This window comes from Aspergillus fischeri, genomic scaffold (assembly GCF_000149645.3).
Source record: "Aspergillus fischeri NRRL 181 1099437636266 genomic scaffold, whole genome shotgun sequence".
Classification (NCBI taxonomy): Eukaryota; Fungi; Ascomycota; class Eurotiomycetes; order Eurotiales; family Aspergillaceae; genus Aspergillus; species Aspergillus fischeri.
This window is the reverse complement of record NW_001509760.1, coordinates 683,284-705,668: the sequence shown is the minus strand read 5'-3', so window position 1 is coordinate 705,668 and position 22,385 is coordinate 683,284. Positions and strand designations below refer to the sequence as shown.

The 22,385-nt window shown below is 51.8% G+C and overlaps 8 protein-coding genes across 8 annotated transcripts, besides 3 other annotated features; 4 read left to right on the top strand and 4 right to left on the bottom strand.

The window, feature by feature from the left end:
* Positions 1–1,608: 1,608 nt before the first annotated feature.
* Positions 1,609–1,635: a microsatellite.
* A 1,754-nt stretch (positions 1,636–3,389) lies between these two features.
* Positions 3,390–3,624, top strand: NFIA_049480 (uncharacterized protein; the record flags this gene model as incomplete). Its single annotated transcript, XM_001257504.1, has 2 exons — positions 3,390–3,401; positions 3,454–3,624. 2 exons carry the CDS (start codon positions 3,390–3,392, stop codon positions 3,622–3,624), a joined length of 183 nt encoding a protein of 60 aa, XP_001257505.1.
* A 6-nt stretch (positions 3,625–3,630) lies between these two features.
* On the top strand, positions 3,631–4,368 carry NFIA_049470 (uncharacterized protein; the record flags this gene model as incomplete). The annotated part of the gene is made up of 2 exons (XM_001257503.1): positions 3,631–3,822; positions 3,970–4,368. 2 exons carry the CDS (start codon positions 3,631–3,633, stop codon positions 4,366–4,368), a joined length of 591 nt encoding a protein of 196 aa, XP_001257504.1.
* Positions 4,369–4,513: 145 nt separating this feature from the next.
* On the bottom strand, positions 4,514–6,374 carry NFIA_049460 (Zn(II)2Cys6 transcription factor; the record flags this gene model as incomplete). Its single annotated transcript, XM_001257502.1, has 2 exons — positions 4,514–5,503; positions 5,550–6,374. The coding sequence occupies 2 exons, from the start codon at positions 6,372–6,374 to the stop codon at positions 4,514–4,516; spliced, it is 1,815 nt and encodes a 604-aa protein (XP_001257503.1).
* A 420-nt stretch (positions 6,375–6,794) lies between these two features.
* NFIA_049450 (uncharacterized protein) lies at positions 6,795–7,514 on the top strand (the record flags this gene model as incomplete). The annotated part of the gene is made up of 1 exon (XM_001257501.1): positions 6,795–7,514. The coding sequence occupies one exon, from the start codon at positions 6,795–6,797 to the stop codon at positions 7,512–7,514; it is 720 nt and encodes a 239-aa protein (XP_001257502.1).
* Positions 7,515–8,221: 707 nt separating this feature from the next.
* NFIA_049440 (cytochrome P450) lies at positions 8,222–9,781 on the top strand (the record flags this gene model as incomplete). Its single annotated transcript, XM_001257500.1, has 2 exons — positions 8,222–9,311; positions 9,357–9,781. 2 exons carry the CDS (start codon positions 8,222–8,224, stop codon positions 9,779–9,781), a joined length of 1,515 nt encoding a protein of 504 aa, XP_001257501.1.
* A 99-nt stretch (positions 9,782–9,880) lies between these two features.
* NFIA_049430 (ABC transporter ATP-binding protein) lies at positions 9,881–13,901 on the bottom strand (the record flags this gene model as incomplete). The annotated part of the gene is made up of 5 exons (XM_001257499.1): positions 9,881–11,404; positions 11,464–11,639; positions 11,688–12,877; positions 12,926–13,582; positions 13,630–13,901. The coding sequence occupies 5 exons, from the start codon at positions 13,899–13,901 to the stop codon at positions 9,881–9,883; spliced, it is 3,819 nt and encodes a 1,272-aa protein (XP_001257500.1).
* A 684-nt stretch (positions 13,902–14,585) lies between these two features.
* Positions 14,586–15,922, bottom strand: NFIA_049420 (intradiol ring-cleavage dioxygenase; the record flags this gene model as incomplete). Its single annotated transcript, XM_001257498.1, has 5 exons — positions 14,586–15,010; positions 15,065–15,230; positions 15,278–15,420; positions 15,471–15,620; positions 15,676–15,922. 5 exons carry the CDS (start codon positions 15,920–15,922, stop codon positions 14,586–14,588), a joined length of 1,131 nt encoding a protein of 376 aa, XP_001257499.1.
* Positions 15,923–17,833: 1,911 nt separating this feature from the next.
* Positions 17,834–19,616, bottom strand: NFIA_049410 (sugar porter family MFS transporter; the record flags this gene model as incomplete). The annotated part of the gene is made up of 4 exons (XM_001257497.1): positions 17,834–18,121; positions 18,178–18,580; positions 18,640–19,376; positions 19,449–19,616. 4 exons carry the CDS (start codon positions 19,614–19,616, stop codon positions 17,834–17,836), a joined length of 1,596 nt encoding a protein of 531 aa, XP_001257498.1.
* Positions 19,617–19,946: 330 nt separating this feature from the next.
* Positions 19,947–20,001: a microsatellite.
* Positions 19,948–20,001: a microsatellite.
* Positions 20,002–22,385: the final 2,384 nt, after the last annotated feature.

The following is a 22,385-nucleotide window of genomic DNA, read 5'->3' as shown; positions in this document are numbered from 1 at the left end:
ACATGCCTTTTTCTCGTCCTCTGAGCAGGATGGGTAGGCCCATTGGATTTCACCGTGGCCTTTGTGTGATTGCTGGCGGGGCATTGGTCAGCAGCAGCGGGCTTCGTAGGAAGATAAGTATCGATGGGAGTAATAATCCCAGGCGCCGACTCCAACTGCAGATTTTCCCAGCGAAAGCCACACCCCTGGGATACGTTCCGGGGGCCAATGCTGCTAGTCACAAGGAATGGTGGTATTTGATTGGTTGGTTGCGTCTGGGATTGGACGGGGGGATGTATGTCAATTTCAAACGGGAGGGAAGAATCTTCATAGAGCAGGGGATCAACAAAGAGGGCGTTAGATTCATTGCACGTGTTGCCACTGCTGCCATTATCGTATAATGGAGCATTGTTCGCAAACTGATCATCAGGAAGAAGAGTATGAGGATCTAACGTGTCTGTCGTGTCTTCGGGCGTAGACAGGAACGAGGCTGTCGAGACATCCAGCCAATGAGGAATGGGCAAATCAGACATGGCAAGTCGAAAGAGAGTATGAGAAGACAGTGACTGAAGAAGTTGCTAAGAAGTCCCATGGCGACTCATTGCAGCTTTCATGGCCTTTTAAAATCCACCTGGTATGAAGGACTGAAGGCCCGGTGACTGTCTAGGGCGCGTTCGATCGCACAGTAACAATTACCAGCACCAGTGAACGTCCTCAAGTACATCTCAGTAATATTTTTCTTGGGATTACTCGGCGTAGAATTTACCGCATTTTTCCTTGTCATCATGCTACTCCCTAGTGGCTCTGGAGACAGCCTTGGTCTCTGACCTTGAGGGCCCTGTATGCGAGTAAAGAAGGAAAAGGTAAAGTAAGTAAACAAAACGTAAAAAATGGCTATCTGGATGCAGCAGTCTTAGATTTGTTCAGGGGGGCTGCATTAGTGTCTGGGGAAGGGGAAATGTACTTTTATTCCACAATCAGGCACACGAAGGGGGGTGTATTGGAATTTTTGTCAGGTCAAAGGTACAATCCAAGTAGCAATAATGATCTTGCACCATAGAATTTTAGACAAGCACACTAACCTTAACTTCCAAGGCGACTTCCGGAACTCTAGAAGATTAAAAAGAGTTTTTCGGTCAATTGATAAGTATACAGCATCCCACCACGAAGTCTACAAATAAGAAAGTAAAATATCAGCCACGTTTCTGACAGCACTTCTAAAAAGAACTCTTAATTACTCACTATATTAAGCAGTAATTCATCTGAATCATCCTTTAGGCTCTTTAAAAGTTAAGATATTAGAAAACAATGATCTGAGATCACCCGGGGGAGCATATTTCGGATGGAAAAACTGCAGGGTATTTTGCTGTAGAAGAAGAGGCTAGGTAATCATAAGTCTTTACTCCATATGAACAAAGCACACATCTGCATCTCTAAGTAAGTAATGTGCTTTAGTATGCCTGAGTTCTAGTTACCATAGCTTATACCTTTGGTAGGAGAATGGCCTGTTACAGTAGTCATTGAATTTTGGTTTGTCTTCGCCTTTTCATTATAACATACAGTCGAGAAGTAGTTGAAATGTTGTTGGATGTTGTCAAGAAGTGGGCCACAGACTCCACAGTTGGCCCAAATGGGCGAAAATGGGCGAAAATGGGCCAAATGTAGGTAGCTAAAATCTAGTTGATATTCCATGGGATCTTGCGGAATTCCGCGTAATCCCGCGTAATCCCGCTGAACCACTTGGGGCTTGAGACTAGATCCCGGAAAGCTAATACGAGGCCCAAGCAATGACGCTAACTTTATTACCATGTTGGGCAGGATAGGGGTTCAGACCAAGGACTCAGCAACATGCTGAGATACTAGTACAAATAGTCTGGCTGTCTGCCTCTCTGTGTTGGTAGTCCCTTCTGGCCCAGGGCCAAAACTGATTCATGACGCCTCCTTTTCTTTTTGTCCCCATGAATACAGTACTCAATTACGAGCTAGCCACAGTAGCCTAATTCCGGCAGGGCCAGCCTTGTAGCATTGGCCTCAGGAAACATTCAAGGTTATTCGCGACTTTCCATCAGAGATTAGATTTGATTTACCACCGCCGCAACATATCATTTACTCATATTTCTGCTTGGATCTCCCTGAAAGACAGAACCGATTATAATCAACTTTACACTCTGGATTTGATCACGTCGAGGAAAGCTTTGGATTAGAAAACTAACAATAAACCTGACAGCAATGGTTTGAAATTATAGTCTCTAAGATAGAAAGAACTACGCACTGCCGTGTTTCTGTTGCACAACTAGGAAATCTCCAGAAAGTGCAATCTCTAAATTAGACGATGACCGGATGGTTGGACCTCGTTTCGAATCGCAGATCATGATGTTTCAGCCCGTACCGACGCAACAAGGCACCGGAGGTGCCTGCAGCCCGGGGTAAAAAGTGATTGTTGTGGAGACGGCCACTGATTATTTTTGTGGATTTGTGACTTGTCGATCAATTTATAGCCAATCAGGCGATAGTTGCCTAGATTTACCGTACAAATTATACCCTAGCTCGTTCCTCTGCGTTGACTGGTCTCAATATGGTCTCCATCGGGTAGTCGAGAATCCTTAGGCCAAAGAACAGGGCGATCCCGGCCAGAGAGCAGCCGAAGCCTCAAGTCAGGCACAGGGCGCTACTGATTCCTTTATGTCATTTATTACTCACCGTAACCTTGTTGATAGACACATGAGGTTAATCCCATCGATATGCACCGATTATGGATATTAGAACATGGTTTCGTTCAGACTATATGATCCTACCAGCTCATATACAAATCCTCGTACAATAGTAGATGAGTTTATTCCTTTGCAAACCAATCATCTCCGGTACTCCTCGACACCGATCCACCTGCCAACCCTAAGGATGAGGGCCAAGCCCGACAGTTCGGCTGTTCAGCAATTACCACGCCGAGCGATGGTCTATATCAATAGCCCTCCACCATAGCTGTACATCCTTCCCAGACAATAATTTCAAAAAGTAAAATATACATCAAACGATAAGATGGAGGCTTCAGAGCAACGCATAGAAGCTCTAGCACAATACACGAGACGCAGATTTCCATAACTCCGATGAAATTGTCTAATGAAGCGAATGCTACAGGTAATCAGGATATCGAAAACCCACCAGCGTGGAATAACGACGATACTCCCCCGATGGAGGCATCACTGCAGGGCTGGTAGTGCTCGGTGCATGGTGTACCCTCTTCTGTAGTTTTGGCTGGATTAACAGTATGCTCCTCTCCCCTCCGCTCCCCTACAGCAGATCCTAACAGAACGACAGGCATCGGGACATTCCAACGTTACTATGAAACCATTCTCCTACCAGAGTACGTTCCCAGCACAGTATCCTGAATTCTGTCGCTACCGGTCTTCTTCATGTTCAGCATGGTATGTATGCCCACAAAATCACGACCGAACAGTGCACTGATACGAGTGAAAGGGCCCCATCGTCGGGAAACTATATGATATCTTCGGCCCCCGATACATCATCCTCATAGGCTCATTCCCCCACGTCTTCGGCCTGATGATGGCCTCGTTGGCTACAGAATACTACCAGCTCCTCCTCTCCCAAGGCGTCTGCAGCGCTATCGGCGTCGCGGCCAGCTTCTAGCCCGCGATGGGTTGTATCCCCGGCTGGTTCAGCCGTCGGCGTGACGCCGCGTACGGGATCGTCTCGACGGGGTCGAGTATCGGGGGTGTGGTCTTCCCGATTATGGTGAGTCGGTTAATGGGAAGCGTCGGGTATGCATGGACTATGCACATCGGCGCGTTTGTGATTCTGGGGTTACTGGGGATTGCGAATCTGACAGTCCGCGCGCGTGGGACGAGGACGGGTAAGCGGATGAGTCAGGAGAGTTGGTGAGGCCGTTTGGCGAGGTGAAGATGGTGCTTCGCGTGCTGGTTTATGTGTTTGACGTTTTGGGTGTTTATTCCCATCAATTATATTGTTGTGCAGGCGGTGGATGCGGGGGCGAGTGCTGCCCTGGTGCAGTATCTTGTTGCGATACTCAACGCGGGGAGTCTGTTGGGGCGATTGTCCGCCGGGGTGTGTTCTGATCTGGTCGGGGCGTATAATATCTTTGTCTGTGTGGTCTTTCTGGGTGGCGTGGTAGTCCTGGGCTTGTGGATTCCGGCCGCGGGGAATGTGGCAATCATTGTCTTTGCGGTGGTGTTTGGGTTTACGACCGGGGCGTATGTCAGTCTTGCACCGGCGCTGGTGGTAGGTATTTCGCCGCTGGAGGAGATCGGGTATCGGACGGGGTTGATGTTTCTGTTCGCGTCTAGTGGTGGACTGACGATAAGTCCGATCGGGGGTGCAATCCTGCAGCGTGATGGGACTCGTATACCGGGATGAAGGTCTTCTCGGGGGTGATGTTGCTGGTTGGCACGGGGTTTGTGGTGGCAGCGAGGGTGGTTCAGACGGGGTGGGTGCTGGAAGCCAAGTTTTAGCACATCCAGATTCTTGTCTCGTGTCTTTAGAAATGTAGATATCGTCATGATCAAACAGTCCACTCCCCAAACCCGAACAACTCCAGATCCCAATTCCCCCAGTCCAAGACATGCTCTGGTCCGTTCTCTTGGACATCGACCTGCCTATTCGTCAATCCCTCCCTCGCTCTCAACGCCTTGGCTCTCAGTTGAGAGATAACCGCCCATTTGGGCCCGGGGTCAGGCCACGCGGGATCCCTTTCCACCGCCTCAAAGGTCGCTTCGACGTTGCGCCACGCCCGCTCAACATGCACGCTAGCCGGATACACACACAGATGCCACAGAACATAACACAGAAGGTGATACTGTGTGTATGTGGTGGTAAGCCAGCGGAAGCCACGGAGCAGGTCGTTCGTTTGCAATTCCATTGCACATTCGAGGCCATGGCAAGCCATCGCCAGTGTCTCCTGCGCTGTTGAACTTTCATGCTGTGGGCACTGACTCTGGCCCTGGCTGTGGACCTGTAGTGCTTTTTGCCTCGCGTAGACTGCGACTTTCGTGGTGAGGACGTCTGCGAGAACGAGGCCGTGCTGGTGAATAGGAATATTGGCGTCCCCGTATTGCAGGTAATTACGCTGAATGTAGTCCTTGAGTTCCCTAACTAGCGGATCTGGCGAGACACCCTGCGATGTCTTTCGTGAGATCTCATGCAAATGGCGGTTGATTTGGATTGTAATCAGTGGGAAAGTCATCTCCGTCCAGCGCGGTTGAGGTGCCGGTGGGACTGTCGCCGTTGCGGAGAGATCCTGGTCGTCGAGGTTGGACGGCAGGTTCGTGTCGCAAGGTTCATTGTGCGCGATAATAGAGAGTCCGTGATCCTCCGCGGCGCGTTGGTCGCACGTCACAATGTGCCACCACAGTCGGCGGCGAAGTTCGCATTCCAGCGGCGAGAGATTAAAGTGCCGTCCGTCGCGATGGAGGCCGATGGATTGGGCGGCGCGAGTGGTGAGGCCGTGAAGTGTCCAGTTGGAGCGGCCGCTGTTGTGATACCGGAGACATGTCTACTCATGAGTCATCGCCCTTCAGAGGAGACTGTAGGATGCATACCTGGTAGATGGCCATTGCTTGCAGCGATATCAGAGTTGGTGCGTCCAGGAACGAAGCACGATAGAGGGCAAGCTCGAACCCCTGCTGATACCGGCGAATATCCGAGCGGATTTTCTCCCGCAACGGGTCATCCGAGTGTAAAGCGGTTGTGGCTGCAAAGCAAATGGCGAACAGGAGCGCCTGGGTATCCGCAGACGCATCCCCAGGCTGGTTGATGGCCGCAAAGACCCGTGGCTGCGTCGACGGAATATGAAGAATCTTCACCACTGGATCGACACGGCCAAGAAAGGTCTGCCAGAGCTGGATGGCTTGCCATCGACTAGGCTGCAGGGCCTGGAAATCTATGTGCTCGCGCAATGAGTTGGTAATGAGGCCCTCCACCCTCAGAGGGGACTGTCGTCCAGGGCTCTTTCCAGCAGATCGGGGCGTGCCAATAGCTGTTTGCAGTTCCTTGTCTTTCTCAAGAAACCCAGATAGGAGATGTTCGTCGATATACCGACCGTCTCGCACCAGAAGACCCTGCCGAGGCTGACGGTCAGGAGCAGTGGTTCGTGTCACATTTGTCTCATCGTCGTGTATTGGACTGACGGTGGATGGACGTCGGATCAGTTCAGTCACGGCTCTCTCCAGTTGATCTACACGAGAGACTACATCTGCCGAAGTGGCTTTTGGTGGACGCCGTTGGACTCGGTTAGGGCCTGGATACTGGCAGGGAACTTTCGTCCGGACACAGGCGGCACAGGGGGAACCCTTGTCGCAACGGACCTTGCGTTGATGGCAGCGGAGACAAGATCGCTCGACGTTATACCGGCGGACATGGTCCATTGTATCATCTCGAGGATTGAGATGTCTGACAGTGACAGTTACAGTTACATGCACCGGAGATGGTCAGTCAAAGTTGTGCCACTTCTTGGCCCTCGGCGTCGGTCATTCACAACTCCGAAACTTAAGCTTATTGCATCTCCTGGCCAATCAGAGGAGAGGCCACAAATCACTCCATCTCATTACATGATCATTACTCCTTTGGGACTCTGCTCAGAAGATCTTTGGTCTAGCATCTACTTGGCAGGAAGGCAGACTTAGGCTCAGCTTGATATATCGGAAGCAAATTGCACAGCCCCCTAATGCACACTAATAGAAGGTGAGGCTGACAGGCAGCAATCTAAGCCACATTCCCTGCGGAATATATCTGCTCTTTATCCCATATCAGATTATCAACTCAACACCAAACAAGAACAATACAAAATGGCCCTCACAAACATCCCACACATCAACCTCCTCTGCATGGAAGAGCGCTTCATCCACGCCTTCCACCATGCTCTAGCCCAACACTGGCCCGAAACCAACACCACCCCCAAACCCACCATCACCATCCTCAACACCTCCCTCCGCCAAGTCCCATCCAGCACAAAGTTCGACCTCATCGTCTCGCCAGCAAACTCCTACGGCCGACTCGATGGCGCCTTTGACGACGCCATATCCCGCGCCTTCTGCCAGCCCCCAAAGCACGAATACGACACTCTCACCGAGGCAGTGCAGAAAGTCCTCTACGAGCGGTGGAGGGGTTTCGCGCCTCCAGGGACATGTACCCTCGTCCCCTTTCCGGATGAACTAATCGGGGAAAATGAATGGGGCTGTCGCTGGGTGGCGATTTGTCCCACAATGCGGTACCCGGATCGGGTCAGTTGGGACCGCGAGATCGTGTACGAGTGTGTGTGGAGTTTGTTGGGTCAGGTTGAGGGGTGGAATCGCGGCTGCAAGAAAGAGGAGCGGATTGAGTCCATTCTGATTACCCCAATGGCGACGGGGGTGGGACGGGTGAGTGCGGCAAGGTGGGCGGCGCAATTTGTGCTGGCAATGAGGCATTTTGTCGACGCATTGAGGAGGCCGGAGAGATGGGCGGCTTTGAGTTGGGAGGATGTGACGGAGGAGGTTGAGGAGGTGAAGGCGACGTGGGAATTGTAGGGTTGATTTACCACAATGGTGTATATCATAGCTGAGTCTACCAGAAAGGAGACGCGGGCATACTCGGCCAAAGGTGGTCTGAACTGGATGTATCAATGTATGAAGATGACAACGACAGTGGACATTTGCTGCAGCTACACACAGCCTGTCGAATTAGTATCTAGACCCCGCTTCATTAGGATAATGGACATTCTCTGGCTGCCAGAGGTTGTGATCAGAAATCCTCGGGGCATAAGCCCGTCCCCATTGATATACGTATTATTTTGATTGCTTCACAGCATGTTAAGTGATAACTGGTATCTTAAGGTATACAAGCCATATATGATACCTAGTATTAACAGAGATACCACTCCAGAGAGAAGCAATCGAGGAATGTTGATGCCGGAGTAACAGTTCTGTGGCTGACTGCATCGACGAAGCGGGTTGTCCCTAACCCATTCCTATTGCAACAGGAACTGCTGGGTCACATGTAGGTATTTTCAATGTGTATAGCTCCAAACCTGACCCTGTTCTAAAGTGACTGGGCGCGTCTGTTAGAAGTTGGAACAAAATGACTTGCAGGTTCAGCCTCGCTTAGTCATCTTACTATCAGCTCATAGTTATAACTTACCAGGCATCCATCGCTGGTACCCTGTGCGATGGAACTTCGTCCGCCTTTTTCATCCCACCTCACTCTTCATCTAGTTTTTGTCTACCAGTCCGTAGAGATGTATCCAAGTCTCCATCCGAAGCTTGTCTTGGTGCTAGTCGCTGCGCTGGCCACCATCGCATGCATCTGCATCAAGCGTTACCTCGTCCGACGCCAGTTCGCACGCAAGCACGGTTGCCAACCAGTAGCACGATCCTTTAGCAAGGATCCCTTCCTAGGCCTCGATACTATCCCCAAGACCATCGGCGCGCTGAGGCAACACAAAATCCTCGAAAGGAGCTGCAACCTCTTCCGCAACTACGGCAACACCTTTACCGTAAAAGAGCTGCAAAAAAGCGCCATCCTAACCATAGAGCCAGAAAACATCAAGACGGTCCTCTCCCTGAAATTCAACGATTACGGCCTCAGCCATCGGCTTCAACCCTTCAAACCACTACTAGGCGAGGGCATCTTCGACACCGACGGCGCGCACTGGGCCTCGTCGCGGGCCTTGATCCGGCCTAGCTTTACTCGCGACCAAGTAGCTGACTTGACGGCGTTGGAGGAGTTGATACAGGACCTCTTCGCGTTGCTTCCGCGGGATGAGAAGACGGTAGTGGACCTGCAGGAGCTGTTCTTCCGGTACACGATTGATTCAGCGACTGAGTTCCTGTTCGGACAGTCAGTCGGGACGTTGAAGAAGACTCACTCTGAGCTTGGCGTTGCGCAGGCGTTTCATTATGCCCAGAAGGCTATCATCACGCGAGGCATGCTAGGCCCGCTGGCCGTATTCTATCGCGATCAAAAGGCAGACGAGTGCAATCGCGTCTGCAGGGAATTTGTCCAGCGGTTTGTCGACGACGCCTTTCATGCAGTTGAGGGCAAAAGAGAAAAGAAACAGGATGAGACGGGCCGCCAGAAGCGTATTTTCTCGCATGAATTGGCGGCGCGGACATCCGATAAGCGTCGCGTTCTAGATGAGCTGATGAACGTGTTGTTAGCCGGTCGTGATACCACTGCTAGTCTACTCGGCAATCTGTTCTTCATGCTGGCGAAGAAGCCAGTGGTTTGGGATAAGTTGCGTGCAGAAGTAGCTTGTTTACAGGGCCGGACACCAACTTATGAAGAGCTCCGCAGTCTGAGATATGTCCAGTGCTGTGTAAATGAATGTAAGATCGCTCTCTGCTAACGTATTCCCCTCGCTAACGTTCTAGCACTACGTTTACACCCTGTTGTCCCACGCAACGAACGCCAGGCAGTACGAGATACCGTCCTCCCACTCGGAGGAGGCAGTGATGGTCTCTCACCTGTCTTCGTGCCCAAAGGCACCATAGTATCCTACAACCTATACGCGATGCATCGGCGGCCAGACTTCTACGGGCCAGACGCAGAGGAATTCCGTCCTGAGCGCTGGGAGGACGGAAGACTGCAGCCGCGCTGGGGTTATCTGCCGTTTAATGGTGGCCCGCGCATCTGCATCGGGCAGCGATATGCGTTGACGGAAGTTAGCTATGTTCTTATACGCATGGTACAGGAGTTCCGGGTCTTGGAGAGTCGGGATCCGGGGCCGTGGGAAGAATCGCTGGCTTTGACGCTGTGTTCGCGGAATGGGACAAGGGTGTGTCTTATTCCTAGTTGAGTTCAAGGACATAGATGTCCATACAGTACCAGAGCCTATTCAAGAGTAGAGTGCATTTGTCCATCTATAAGAGTAGAGAGGTATAATGTACAACTTGCATCAACCCAAAGCCTTATCCAACGCCTGGCCCTTGCACATCTCATAGTAACTACCTCTTTTCTCCAGCAACTCGGCATGACTACCCGCCTCCACAATCCTCCCAGCCCGGAACACAAAGATGCAGTCCGCGTCCTTGATCGTACTCAACCGATGCGCAACCGCAATGGTACTCCTCTTCCCATCCTTAGAAGCCTCGCTCAGCGCCGCCTGCACAATCCTCTCGCTCTCCGTATCCAGCGCACTGGTTGCTTCATCCAGCAGCAGGATCTTCGGATCGCGAATCAGAGCCCGGGCAATAGCGACACGCTGGCGCTGCCCACCAGATAGCTTCGCGCCGCGAGCGCCAACCTGGCTGTTCAAGCCGTCAGGCAACGATACGACGAAATCAAATATGTTGGCGTCTTTGCAGGCTTGTTCGATTTGTGCTTCTGTCGCTTCCTTCGATTCAACCAGACCCATGGCGACGTTCTCGCGGATGCTGCCTTGGTACAGGACTGGCTCTTGCTGGACGAGTGCCAAGCGGCGACGGTGATCTTGTGGGCTGATGTCGTGGATTGGCTGGTCGTTGACCGCGATGTAGCCGGATGTTGGGTCGTAGAAGCGGGCCAGTAGATTGATCATTGTGGACTTGCCGCAGCCGGATGGACCGACAAAGGCGACGAATTTTCCCGGTGGGATGGTAACGTCGATGCCGGAAATGACGTTGGAGCGCGGGCGAGAAGGATAGGCAAAGTCGAGGGCGTGGCAGTCGACGGTAACCGGTTCAGGGTCTTGTGATCCGTCTGAAGGAGGCTCGTCGGAAAAGCTATTGTCGATAGCGGGGACCCGCTGGCGCAGCCAGAAGATGTAGTTTGTCGAGCCTGTTGCTTTTGTGATGCTGGTCGTGTACTGGAAGATAGCAGCTGCGTTCTCGCCTCCGACCACGACGGCAGTGAAGACCACGAAGAACTGCTCGTTGGTGTACTCACCCGTCGAGATGAGCTTACCCCCGTACCAGAAGCCTAGGGCCATGGCCAGGAAGTTGATGGATTGGGTCAGTGCGTACCAGAACATCGTAAAAGTCAGTGCTTTCACAGATTGCTCTGCGACCACGGTGAGTCTTTCCCGGTAGATCTGAAGCATCTTGTTCTCTAGCGTAAGAGACGCCACCGTGCGGATGGCCGAGATTGCCTCTGCCGCAATCGCGGCACTGCTGGCGAAGCGCGCCGAGGTGTCTTCTTCCAGCTTGTACTCAAGGCGGATGCGGAAGTAGCCACTAAGCAGCAGGGGAGGGAGAGCACCAAAGACGCAGACGAGGCCGAGTTTCCAGCCATATGCAATCCCCAAGACGGACACAGAGATGACCGTGACAATATTGATCAGAATTAAGCCAGAGTTGATCCCCAAGAGCTCGTTCAGGTTCGAGGCGTGGATCAACAGCCGAGATGAAATCGCCCCGGTTGCGTTGTGTTCCAAGTCGAAGAACGCAATCTCTTGCTTCATGGTGTTCCTGAAGAGTTCGCGGCGGTACCTCCGGCCGACTTTCTGTAGCATGATATGAGCAAGGTTAACGAAGACAGAAAAGATCGGCAGGGGATACTCACCTGAATGATGACATTGGCCATCCATCCCAGGCAGAAGTAGATGAAGAGGTTGGCAAGGGCGACAACGAAGAACATCAGCGCCCAGAAATCTCCCCGACGAACAGCCTCACTGCCGCGTAGTTGAAAGACTTGGAATGTCCGCGCGAGAATGACGGCTTGTGCTGGGAATGTGCCGCCTGCCATGGGTTAGAAAAGGGTCTGGGAGAGCTTTTGAGCACACTGACCTCCAAGAATACACGCAATCGCCACAAGGGAGTATAGTCCCCATAGCTGCCGCTGCTCCTTTATCAAAAGCCACAGACATCGAATGAGACTGTATCCCATAGTCTCCTTGGCAGCTGTTTTCGCCTTCTCATCCGCTGAAAGAGATTCCGCACCCACACTCCTAGTATGATGCAGCGACAGCTTCGCGGCAGACTTTGCATCATCCTTTTTCTCAGTAGCTTCCTCGTCCGAGTCAGCCTGCTCTTGAGCCTTGCCATCTGCCTTCTCCAGGTCCTGCGCCCTGACAAGCCGGGCATAAGCACCGTCTCTGGCAATCAGTTCCTGGTGCGTCCCCTGCTCGATGATTCTCCCAGCGGACATGACAGCAATGTTATCCGCCTTCTGCACCGTAGACAGTTTGTGCGCAATGGTGATGGTCGTCCGGCCGACAGAGATATTATCCAGCGCGCTCTGGACAATCTTCTCAGCCTTGGGATCAAGAGCAGACGTGGCTTCATCCAGCAGCAGAACCGACGGCCGAGAAATGATGCTCCGAGCAATGGCAATCCGTTGCTTCTGGCCTCCTGACAGCATGCGCGCACGTTCTCCAATCTGGGTATCATACTGTCTGGGCAGGTTCTCAATGAACTCATGCGCGTAAGCATCCCGGCAAGCTTCTTTCACAAGAGCAAGCTTCTGCTCGTACGGGGCCTCTGCGTACGACGTCCCTTCCAAGCCGAAAGCGACGTTGTCGAAGATCGTCCCGCTAAAGAGAACCGGTTCCTGCTGCACGAGGCGAATCTGCGTGCGTAGCCAGGCAATGTTGAGTTTCTGGATTTCGATGCCGTCGAGTAGGATTGTACCGGCCGCTGGGTCATACCAGCGCTCGAGGAGCCCGACTATGGTACTCTTTCCCGAACCACTGGCACCGACCAGGGCGGTTGTCTTACCGGCGGGGACGCTCAGGTTCAGGCCGTTGAGGACTTGGGTATCTGGGCGAGAGGGGTAGGCGAAGTCGAGAGCCTTTATTTCGATCTCGCCGACACATGTCTCAGGCGCCAGCCCTGCGGTTGAGAGGGAGTCTATGGCAGACTGCTTGTCGATGACGCGGAAGAGCTCATCCGCAGCAGCGGCTGCTTTTGTGATGGTGATGATTTGAGGCGCGACTTGGGTCAGAGCTGTAGCAGCAACGACTACAGCGAAGATTACACTGACAAAGAATCAGTAAGGTCATCCATCTAGCAGGTAGCAAACGCACGTTACGATATCCCCCGGCTCGTGGACCTCGCCACGAGCGTACATCCGGATACCCTGCCAAAAGGCAAGACCATATCCCGCGTAAACGCAGAAGAATTCGGTTGAGAACAACACCCCATAATTTGGTGATTTCTTCATGCCGACGCGCTCCAATTCGGCCAGGTAATCCTCGTACCGCTTCGCCATCACCGGTTGCAGCCAGAAAGCATGAACCGTCGAGATACTCGAGAAGACCTCTTCGGCGACCAGACTAGCGCGCGAATAGATCCCCATCAGCTTGTCCTCATTCTTCACGTCGATGCCCATGCAGATTCCGGTGACGATGACGATGGTCGGGACGATGCAGACGGTAATGAGCGTGAGCTTCCACTGCACGGCAAAGGCGACTACAAACGCCGCTGCAAAAGTCGCGCAGCTCTGAACAAAGACAGACAGCTTCTCCGAAATGCCGTTGGTGACCAGATTGCCATTTGTGGTGACTTTGACCGATGGTGACCCGGCGTTCTTCGAATCAAAGTAACTCATGTCCTGGCGCAAGAGACTTTGCAAAAAGTCCAGCCGCAGCGCTTTCGTCGCTCGAATGGCCGCGATCGATGCGGTCACAGTATGGATGTAGACGAGGACGAATTTGGCTATAAACAAATATACCAAGTATAGGCTGGTCATGTTAGCCAGTGTCAACGCTTGGATGTGCAGATGACTGACGCAAATTTCGACACCTCCCTCATATAATCGTCCGGACCGACCGCGCCCAGGGCAAAGTTGTTAAATGTCGTCACGAACTTGCCAAAGATCAGATCCATCAACGGAAGGGCCGAGCCAGCTGCGATGGCGGCGGCTATGGCGATGGCGTACAAAATCCAGCTCGTTCTGTCGGCGTAGTTGAATATGCGCATGTAGCTCTTGAAGCCAGAGGGTTTTGGCGCCTCTTCGGCCCCATCTGGCTTCAGCTCTTGATTCTTCTCCATGTCCGGCATGACGCGCACAGGAATCTAGATGAAAATGCTGTGAGGAAGTCGTGTTATTGATATCCTCCACTGACGTTGAGATCGGAGGCCGCGGGTCCCGAGTGCGTACACGCAATAACTTGCTGAGATATCTGCCTGTCGCTCTGATGAATCATCCAATAGAAGTGCACATTTTCCCGAGTCGTGACGACTGCTCAGAGTTGCCTAGTGCCATGATCGTTGGTCATTCCAGGGTGCAAGGGTGGGTTGGCTGTGATATTGTCAGCACTAATAAACGCGGAGTCCGAGGGACCCGGTAGAATATCTCCTGTACCAACAGTCGAAATGACCAATCACACCCGGTGAGCCTTCCAGAGACCAGGTTAGTTAGACGCGGTGCAGAAAGGCCATGCTGGATTCAGTTATGATGGTAAGCGGTAGAAGGAAGCCCCTACCAACCAAAGAGGTATACACTATGTATGTATGACAATACCAATGCCAGAAGCACACGCATGTACAGTTGATGATGATCAAGTGCGAATGTAGAATGTAATAAGTACAATTGGATGTATCTGCCTGTTACGCCTAACGAGTGATGACATAACTATCTGGCTTGACTTTCCTCCCCATGCACGTAAAATGACTATACAGTTGGTAGATAAAACAATAACAGATCGCTCGATACCAGGAGCCTAAACCAAGCTAGCTCACCACCTAGCTAGGAGGAGCACCGCCAGGGCCACCAGAGCCGGAGCCCCCGGGACCACCGGCGCCGCCACCGGAGCTGCCGTTCTCGACACCGCCATCCTCAGTATAGTAAGCAGCAGGAGTCACAGAGCTGCTCTCGGAGGAGTCCATGGCAAGGGAGATCCAAGCGAAGATACCGTCGGAGACAGAGTCACCCAGAAAAACGTACTCGACAAAGGGATCGATGGTGTCGGCCTCCTCGGCGAGGATGCTGTCCTCGTCGTTGGTGGTGAGCTCCTGGGTGTTGGTAGAGTAGGGCGAGATCTCTTCGACGGTGGAGATGAGGTCCTGGTCGAAGAAAATCTGGCCGACATGAGCGGAGTGCGCGGTGTAGAGGGCTTCGAGGGTGTTGTTGGCGTTGACGGTTGTTTCGTTGAGAGAGTGGGTTAGGACTGGGCACGAACAGTTAGCCTAGCATCATAATATCATTAGATGAATGAGCATACCGTGAATATGGGTGGCGCGTCCGGTGTAGTGGCCTGGAAAGATGGTATGGAACTGGGCGACACCCTCGTCGTCAGTCTTCTGGAGGCCACGGAGGAAGGTAGCGTCGAGGTTGCTGTCGTCGTTGGAGTTGCCGTTTCCACTGGCGACAACGCCGGAGTAGACACCCTGGTTTGTTAGTTGCATCCATTTGCGCCTATGCAAGGGAGACTTACAGTAGCATTGCAGTGCCAGAAGTCCAGATAGACACCGGTGACAGGCTCGCAGGTGGAGCTGTCAACCATCTGGACGTCCACGTAGAGAGGGACACCCGCCTGGTCCTCGGTGATGTCGCTGCGGATCAATTCGCCGCTTACATCTGCAGGTCGTCAGTAGATAGCCAATGATATCATAGAACAATAACCATACAGTAAGGTCCCTGAGTAACGTCGGATGCCAGGACACAGGTTGCGTTGGAGGAGAACAGGACCGAGGGGTCAGTGGACAAGTCCACATCCAAGGAGGATTCGTGGGAAGTGTTGAGAGCACTAAGGTCGCGAGCCTTGAGGAAAGGAGCACCTAGGAGATATTGAGTCAATGCTGACTTCACACAGGGATTAGGAAGATTGCATACGAGTCTCCAAGCCCTTGCTGCGGCGAAGCATCTCGACTGCATGCTCACGACGAGCAATGCTGCGACTCTCAAGGCCACGGGCCTTGAGCTTCGCGGCGCATCCTCCCCAACCGCGAGCGATATTGGAACGCTTCAGGAAAGCCGCACGCTCCGCAGCCTCGGCTTTGACATTGTGGCCAGGATGCGCCAAGGAGACGCTGGCGAGGCCGGCCACGGCAGCGACAAGGGTAGAAGCGAGTTGGACCATGGTAGAGGCAGTGAAGCGATGCAAAGAGAGGCAGAGCGATGGTGATGATAGAAGCGCATTGTCAACCAGCGCAGGTGCCAGCTTTATACCTTTTCATCTTTGAAGTATGTACGCAAACTCAACCGTCGACAATCTTTCTGACCGTCAACATGAGGAGTTCACCCTGTACGCAAGTCGATATTGCGTCGATATTGATGCTGACGCAACCCTTGTAGACGGAGTTGATCAACTCCGTCGAATCAGATAAGACACATTGATCAGCGACAGGGCGGAAGAGGGACTATAGACCCTCTACGGGGGTGGCTTCCCGCACCATTCCCAATTATGCATACTGCCTCTCGCAGGACTCCCTGGGCATCAAAAAGTTCCATACCCTATCCGGAACGGATGATCCGAAATCCAGGGCCAGAACCAGAGATCATCGCTGGCTGACGACGTCGCCCCGCTTTCGCCGTCCAAGACTTCAGAAGTACGCAGAAGCAAGTCAATCTAACATCTGCACGCTGAAGCAAATAGAAGTCTTGGCCAGCAAGCCAAGCGCAGTGCGAGTTGCACAAGCCGGAAATTTCAGACACTCAACTCCGCTGGCGCATCGCGAGGCTTGACTGTATTCAGGTTTGGGATGTCTGTGGGTCGTAACCCACTAACCTCGGTATCGAGAGGCGGTGTATTTCGTGAATCTTCCATCTAGCTTTCCTCAATTATCAAGCAATCAGGCATCTCCCATTTGATTCACGTACCTCCGTCGCTTGGCTTTCTGGTGAGTACGACTAAACGCAGATCATTGCCTTATTCTCCACCAAAGCACAAGCTTGTTGGAGATAGACACGCATCCTTTCTTGGCAAGACTGATCACGTCCGAGGTCTGATGTCTCGAGTTTTTGAACGACTCGAGATCACGGCTGTTGATATGACTGGAATCGCTGATTCAGTGGGATGACGAGTCAATCGCGACTTCGCCATAGGATCAAGGCACGTGTTCCTAATCGCTGAAACGCCAAGATGATGATTACCATCAATAACTCTCCTTGCAACAATCGGCATTTCATACTTTGTATTCCCGTACGTTTCAGATCCTTGATGATGGCCTGACTAATGAAAAGGGTAAAACTGATGTTGGACAGGGAGAGTCATGGACATGGAAGGTCACGGGGCGTTTCGCTTGCTGCCCAATTGAGCATAGCCCCATGCCTTATAGATAGCTTCACCATCTACATCCTTTGCTCCCACGAATTTCGTGCATGCTTTCTGTCTGCGCTGTTATCTACTTGCAAAGTCCTGTCGATACTCCTTAGCGCCGTTGAGAAGTTATAGGCTTCAATATGGTTCACTGACTAGCATTTGTCAGGCAAGTGCACATCCTATCACACTATCGTCATCATTCCTGTGGTGCGTTTTCCCAAGTCCCCAGTGAGTTGCAGAGAAGTTCCCATGGTAGAGAGGCCTTCAGATGTACACACAGCAGTTTCCGAGTTGTACTCGAAAGATGCCCGACGGGCAGTTACCATAGCACGTGCTAGGTAGTTGTAGTACGCATCTTGTAGAAAAAGGTTCGATCCAAGGGCAGCATAGAGAGGTATATCCTACTGATTACCATAGCAAGTGGGAAAGACTATTGGACGTCATTATGGGCTTCTGACGATCTCTTCCATGAAAATAGAAGCAAAAGATATGAATGTAGAAGTCGAACTCGATTCAATGGTTTCCCATTTCTTTTTCATTTTCTTTTCAACATTTGCCTAAGATACCACCATTAAAACAGATATTAGAGTCTCATTCCTCTGTAGACATTGAGCATTATTGTAACATGAAGCGTAACCATGGGTATACGTGACGTTGGTAAGTAAGAAGAAAATCACAAGAAAGTCTCAGAAGCCCTCAGAGACGGAGAGTTGGCACCGCCAAGATTGTTTAAACCTCCTGGTGGACAACCTCGCCAGTCTTCTCAGCCATATCCTTCTCAGTGAGACCCATCTCAGCGGCGAAGGTGCCGTGAGGCTTCCACTTGGCAGAGGTACGGGGAGTGGTCTCCTCCATCATCTTGTCGACCTGCTCGAGGGTGAGACCCTTGGTCTCGGGGACGAGGAAGTAGGTGTAGACAAAGGCACAGGCGCAGAGAGATCCCCAGATGAAGAAGACCTTGGCCTTGAGGTTACCCTTGTCGGTGTCGACCATGTAGGGGGTGATGACAGCGATGATCTATACGAAGGTAGTCAGCACGCTATTCTTTGCATCCGTGTCGAGTAGAAACTTACGCAGTTCCAAAGCCAGTTGGAGGCGGTGGACAGAGCAACACCACGGGAACGGATGGGCAGAGGGAAGATCTCGCCGATGACGACCCAGGCACCAGGACCCCAGGTGCTGGCGAAGAAGAAGATGTAAATGCAGATGAAGGAGATTTCCGCGCTGACGGCACTCTTGTTGCCGCCGTCAGCAGTTCCGACAATGGCGACGATGAACTGGCAGATAACCATGCCCAGAGCACCCCAGAGGAGCAGAGTACGACGACCGAGCTTTTCCATGGTGTAGAAGGAGATGGGAGTGGAGCAGACATTGACGATGGTGGTGATCATGCTGATCAGGAAAGGGTCGCTGATGGTTCCCAAGCTCTTGAAGAAGGTGGTACCGAAGTAGAAGACGAAGTTGACACCAGTCCACCTGTCGCGGTCGTTAGCATCGCAAGTCAGTCAGCAACGAAAGCAAGAAGCGAAACATACTGTTGCATCATCTGCAGAGAAGTACCCAGGATGGTACGACGGAGGTTGCTGTTGGGGTTCCAGAGACTTCCACGGAAGCAGTTGAACCAGCTGCCAAAGTAGCCGCTCTGGGGAATGGCCTGCATCTCGTACTCGTGGTTGGCGACAATCTCAGCCAATTCGGAGCGGATGAGCTCAGAATCGTGGGGCTGGCCACGGACACGGCCAAGAGCCACAGCGGCCTTGGTCAGATCGCCCTTCTTGACGAAGTAACGAGGAGACTCGGGCAGTAGAAGGAGACCGGTACCAAGGATGAGAGCCCAGGCGATCTGGACACCGATGGGGATGCGGTAGGAGCCAGAGTCGGCGCGGTTCTGGGTGGCATAGTCGACGCAGGAAGCCAGCATCAGACCAATGGTGATGCAGAACTGGTAACCAGAGACGATGGCACCGCGGACCTTGCGGGGCGCAATCTCGGACATGTACAGGATAATGATGGCGGAAACGAAACCGACACCAAAACCGGCAACCAGACGACCGACCACGAGCAGAGCAGTGCTGGCGGAAGCAGTCTGAAGGATGACACCGACAATGAAGATAGCGCAACCACTGACAATGGTAGTACGACGACCAAACCAATCGGACAAGTCACCAGCGATCAGAGCACCGAAGAAAGTACCAGCAGACAGAATAGAAGTAATCAGAGACTTCTTCCAGGAAGGAATGACGAAAAGATCGGTCGGAGTAGTGGCCTTGTCCTGTAGAGTAGGAGGTTCAACTGTTAGTAACGAAGTCCTTTGCTATAACTTTGCGGAGCGGGGGTTACTAACGAGACCCTCGAACTCGGTGATGAAATAATCCATGGCCATAACACCGGAAATGTAACCAGAGTCATAACCGAAGAAGATACCACCGAAGGCCGCGAAGGCACACATCAGGTAGGTCTTCCATGTCACAGGCGCCTCGACGCGCGAGGTATCGACGACAACGTCCGCCATGATTATCGATGGCAGTGATCAACCCCGAGAGTAAAGACGTGGAAGGTTAGATATGAGAGTGGATAGGGATGTTGATCACCACGAGGCTCAAAAGGAGAAGGATAGAAGGAAGAAGAGAAAAGGGAGAAGATCTACGTGACAAGAAGGTCGGACAACCTGGGGGGGGGGGGAAGAACGGCAGATTTTATAGACCTGGACCTGGAAGAGGAGAAACCTGGAGATGCCGCACTCGCTCTTTCTCTCACTTTTCTCTTTCCCTCAATCAGTCGGCCCCATGCCGGTCCGGGGAATTGACCACGGGGGATGCAGGTTGCCATCGGCTCTAGCGCGTTTTTTTTTTTTTTTTTTTTTTTTTTTTTTTTTTTTTTCTTTTTTTTTCTTTTTTGTAATGCGGTTCTAGTTGCCATCACACTTGGATCGCTTAGTCTTGTCTCATCTGGGGAATTGGGGACAAAGCTGGAGACATGGAGAAAACAAAAAAGACCGCCATACTGGATTGGGATGCACTAAAAGTGAGCGAAACATGAGTCAGAACAGATGATGGACCAATCATTGCAGCGAGCAGTCTGTCTGAGATCGCAGGATCCAGTAACCTGAGTGAAATGAGGGACCTCGGACTGCGACGCTGTACAACTCTGGAATGGGAAACACAGAGTGGTAGAGTGGTAGAGTGGCGCATGGGCATGGTACTGTACAGACATTCACAGGCAAAACCCCGGATCGAATGCTCGAGCTGACCACCAAAATCCGGCCTGTGCTCGTAGAAACTAAACCATCTAGGGCCAAGTATCTTGCTTAGACCTCTATCCTGGGATTTCTCATTGGTAATGGATTTGTGGCGCGGCCAACCCCGGACGTTCTGGCCAAACAGATGCTCGGGTCTCGGCCGGCCGTGTTGTCGGGCTGACTAGTTCTGGCACAGTCTCGAAGCTGTAGCCAGTAAGGGAACTGGCTACGCGCTTCCAGAGACACTAACCCCGGCGACGGTTCCTTCTCAGGCCTAATTTCCGTGTCATACACTCTCATTGGCTGTTCTGGCAGGGGCCGGAAAAACCAGCCTACCACGTGCAGGAAAGTGGAGTGGCCGCTCCACATGGTCCGAAGAAACCAAAGTCTGTCAAAGTTTGCTAGTCAATACCATACAGTATCATACCTTACCAATTCTGTTTCTACTCCCTAGGTTACTCTGTACGAAGCATACCATCAATGTTCGCGCCGGCTTCGATGGATGTATAAGGAGACGGAATGTTGGATACTGTTGCGACCGGTCAATTTATATCAAGTTCGAATTGAAGGCTACCCAGAGTTGGTTTGTTGAAAAACAGACGACCTTGTCATCCGCCAATTGTCGAGGTCATTCCTGGGTCGGTAAAGCCTAAATCCTCACAATGTAACCCTGGAACCCGGCTCTCCTTAATCTTATTAGCCACGATAGATTGCTTGACAAGTTACAACATGCAGGACACGGACATGTCGAGCGCCACCTCAACTGTAAATTACCGTTGCACGCGGACGTATGGTCGGACATCAATATGTGAAGGGAAGAGCGGGCCGCGCTGAAATTGGCTGCGTGTTTTCCTCTCTCATGATTATGGTTATTATTATGCAAGTGTCTCACTGGATGGAACGAGCCGCGGATGAATTATCTTTCGGATCTGGCCGAGTCTACGAGTCTATGATCACTTGATGCCGACCCGTGATTTGCGGCCGAGAACCAATCTCGCTAGATTTACTTTTGATTCAGAGCATTGCCACTGACTCCGGACTTGACAGTCGATGCGAGGAAGCTGCCTGTCAGAGAGTGAGTGAGCAACAAGAATGAAAGTGGCTGCTGATTGCTGTAGTGCAGGTTGACAGGCTGGCATGCCAAGACTGTTGGTGGGCCATGGGCTGTAACGTTGTAACAATGTTTCATCGTCTGAAACCTAATAAACAACGAATTACCTAGGTAGGAAAATACAAATACTTGATCTTACACTTAAGTCAGAGTTCGAGTCAGAAATCAACAGCAGATGAGGGAATCCAGAGCATAGATTGGACAATAAGCAGGAAGATAGAACAAATGATAGCACACCTCATCAGAAGTGAATCTTAGAAGTGACAGGAGGTAGGTTAAGGTAGTGTAAGGAAAACAGAGTTTGTTACCACGTGCAAACCACGGTATGACCGACAGGAACAAACGAAGCTTTTCCACTCGTCTGTTGCTGTCTCAACCAATGCGCCAATTTTTTCTGTCCAAGGAAGCTTGGTTGCCGTCGCTTGGTCTTCGGTTCTCACTTCCACTCGATTCATCATCATTTTCTGTCAAGTTCCACTTCCCACTTTTCTCGAGTCCGAGTCCAAGTCCATGACTCCAGAGATAGCAGTGCACTGTTCATGGTCTCTCCATGCGGGGATCCCCAGACACCCTCCCCAGGTTCACCAGCTCCCGGTGAGCATTTCGAGTTAGCAACTGCATACATCCCGACACTCGGATTTTGCATCGGACGAGTTCGCTTACGATTCAAGTACGGGGAATAATAAGTGGGACTCCCACAAATGTACGTGGGGAAGAGAACTATGGACGCAGGTTTGCAGGCCTTGCCGAAGATTAAGCGGCCTCTCTTAGACTACGGTTCTACGGAGTAGATGCCTTTTTGTCACTAGAGTTGGACATATTTTATTACAAAAGCATTACCAACAGAAAAGCCAAGGGAATTGCGTTGGTAACTGTTCTCCAATCTTCCAATCATACGACCAAGGCCTTAGTTGCTTGGCTAAATAATCAAT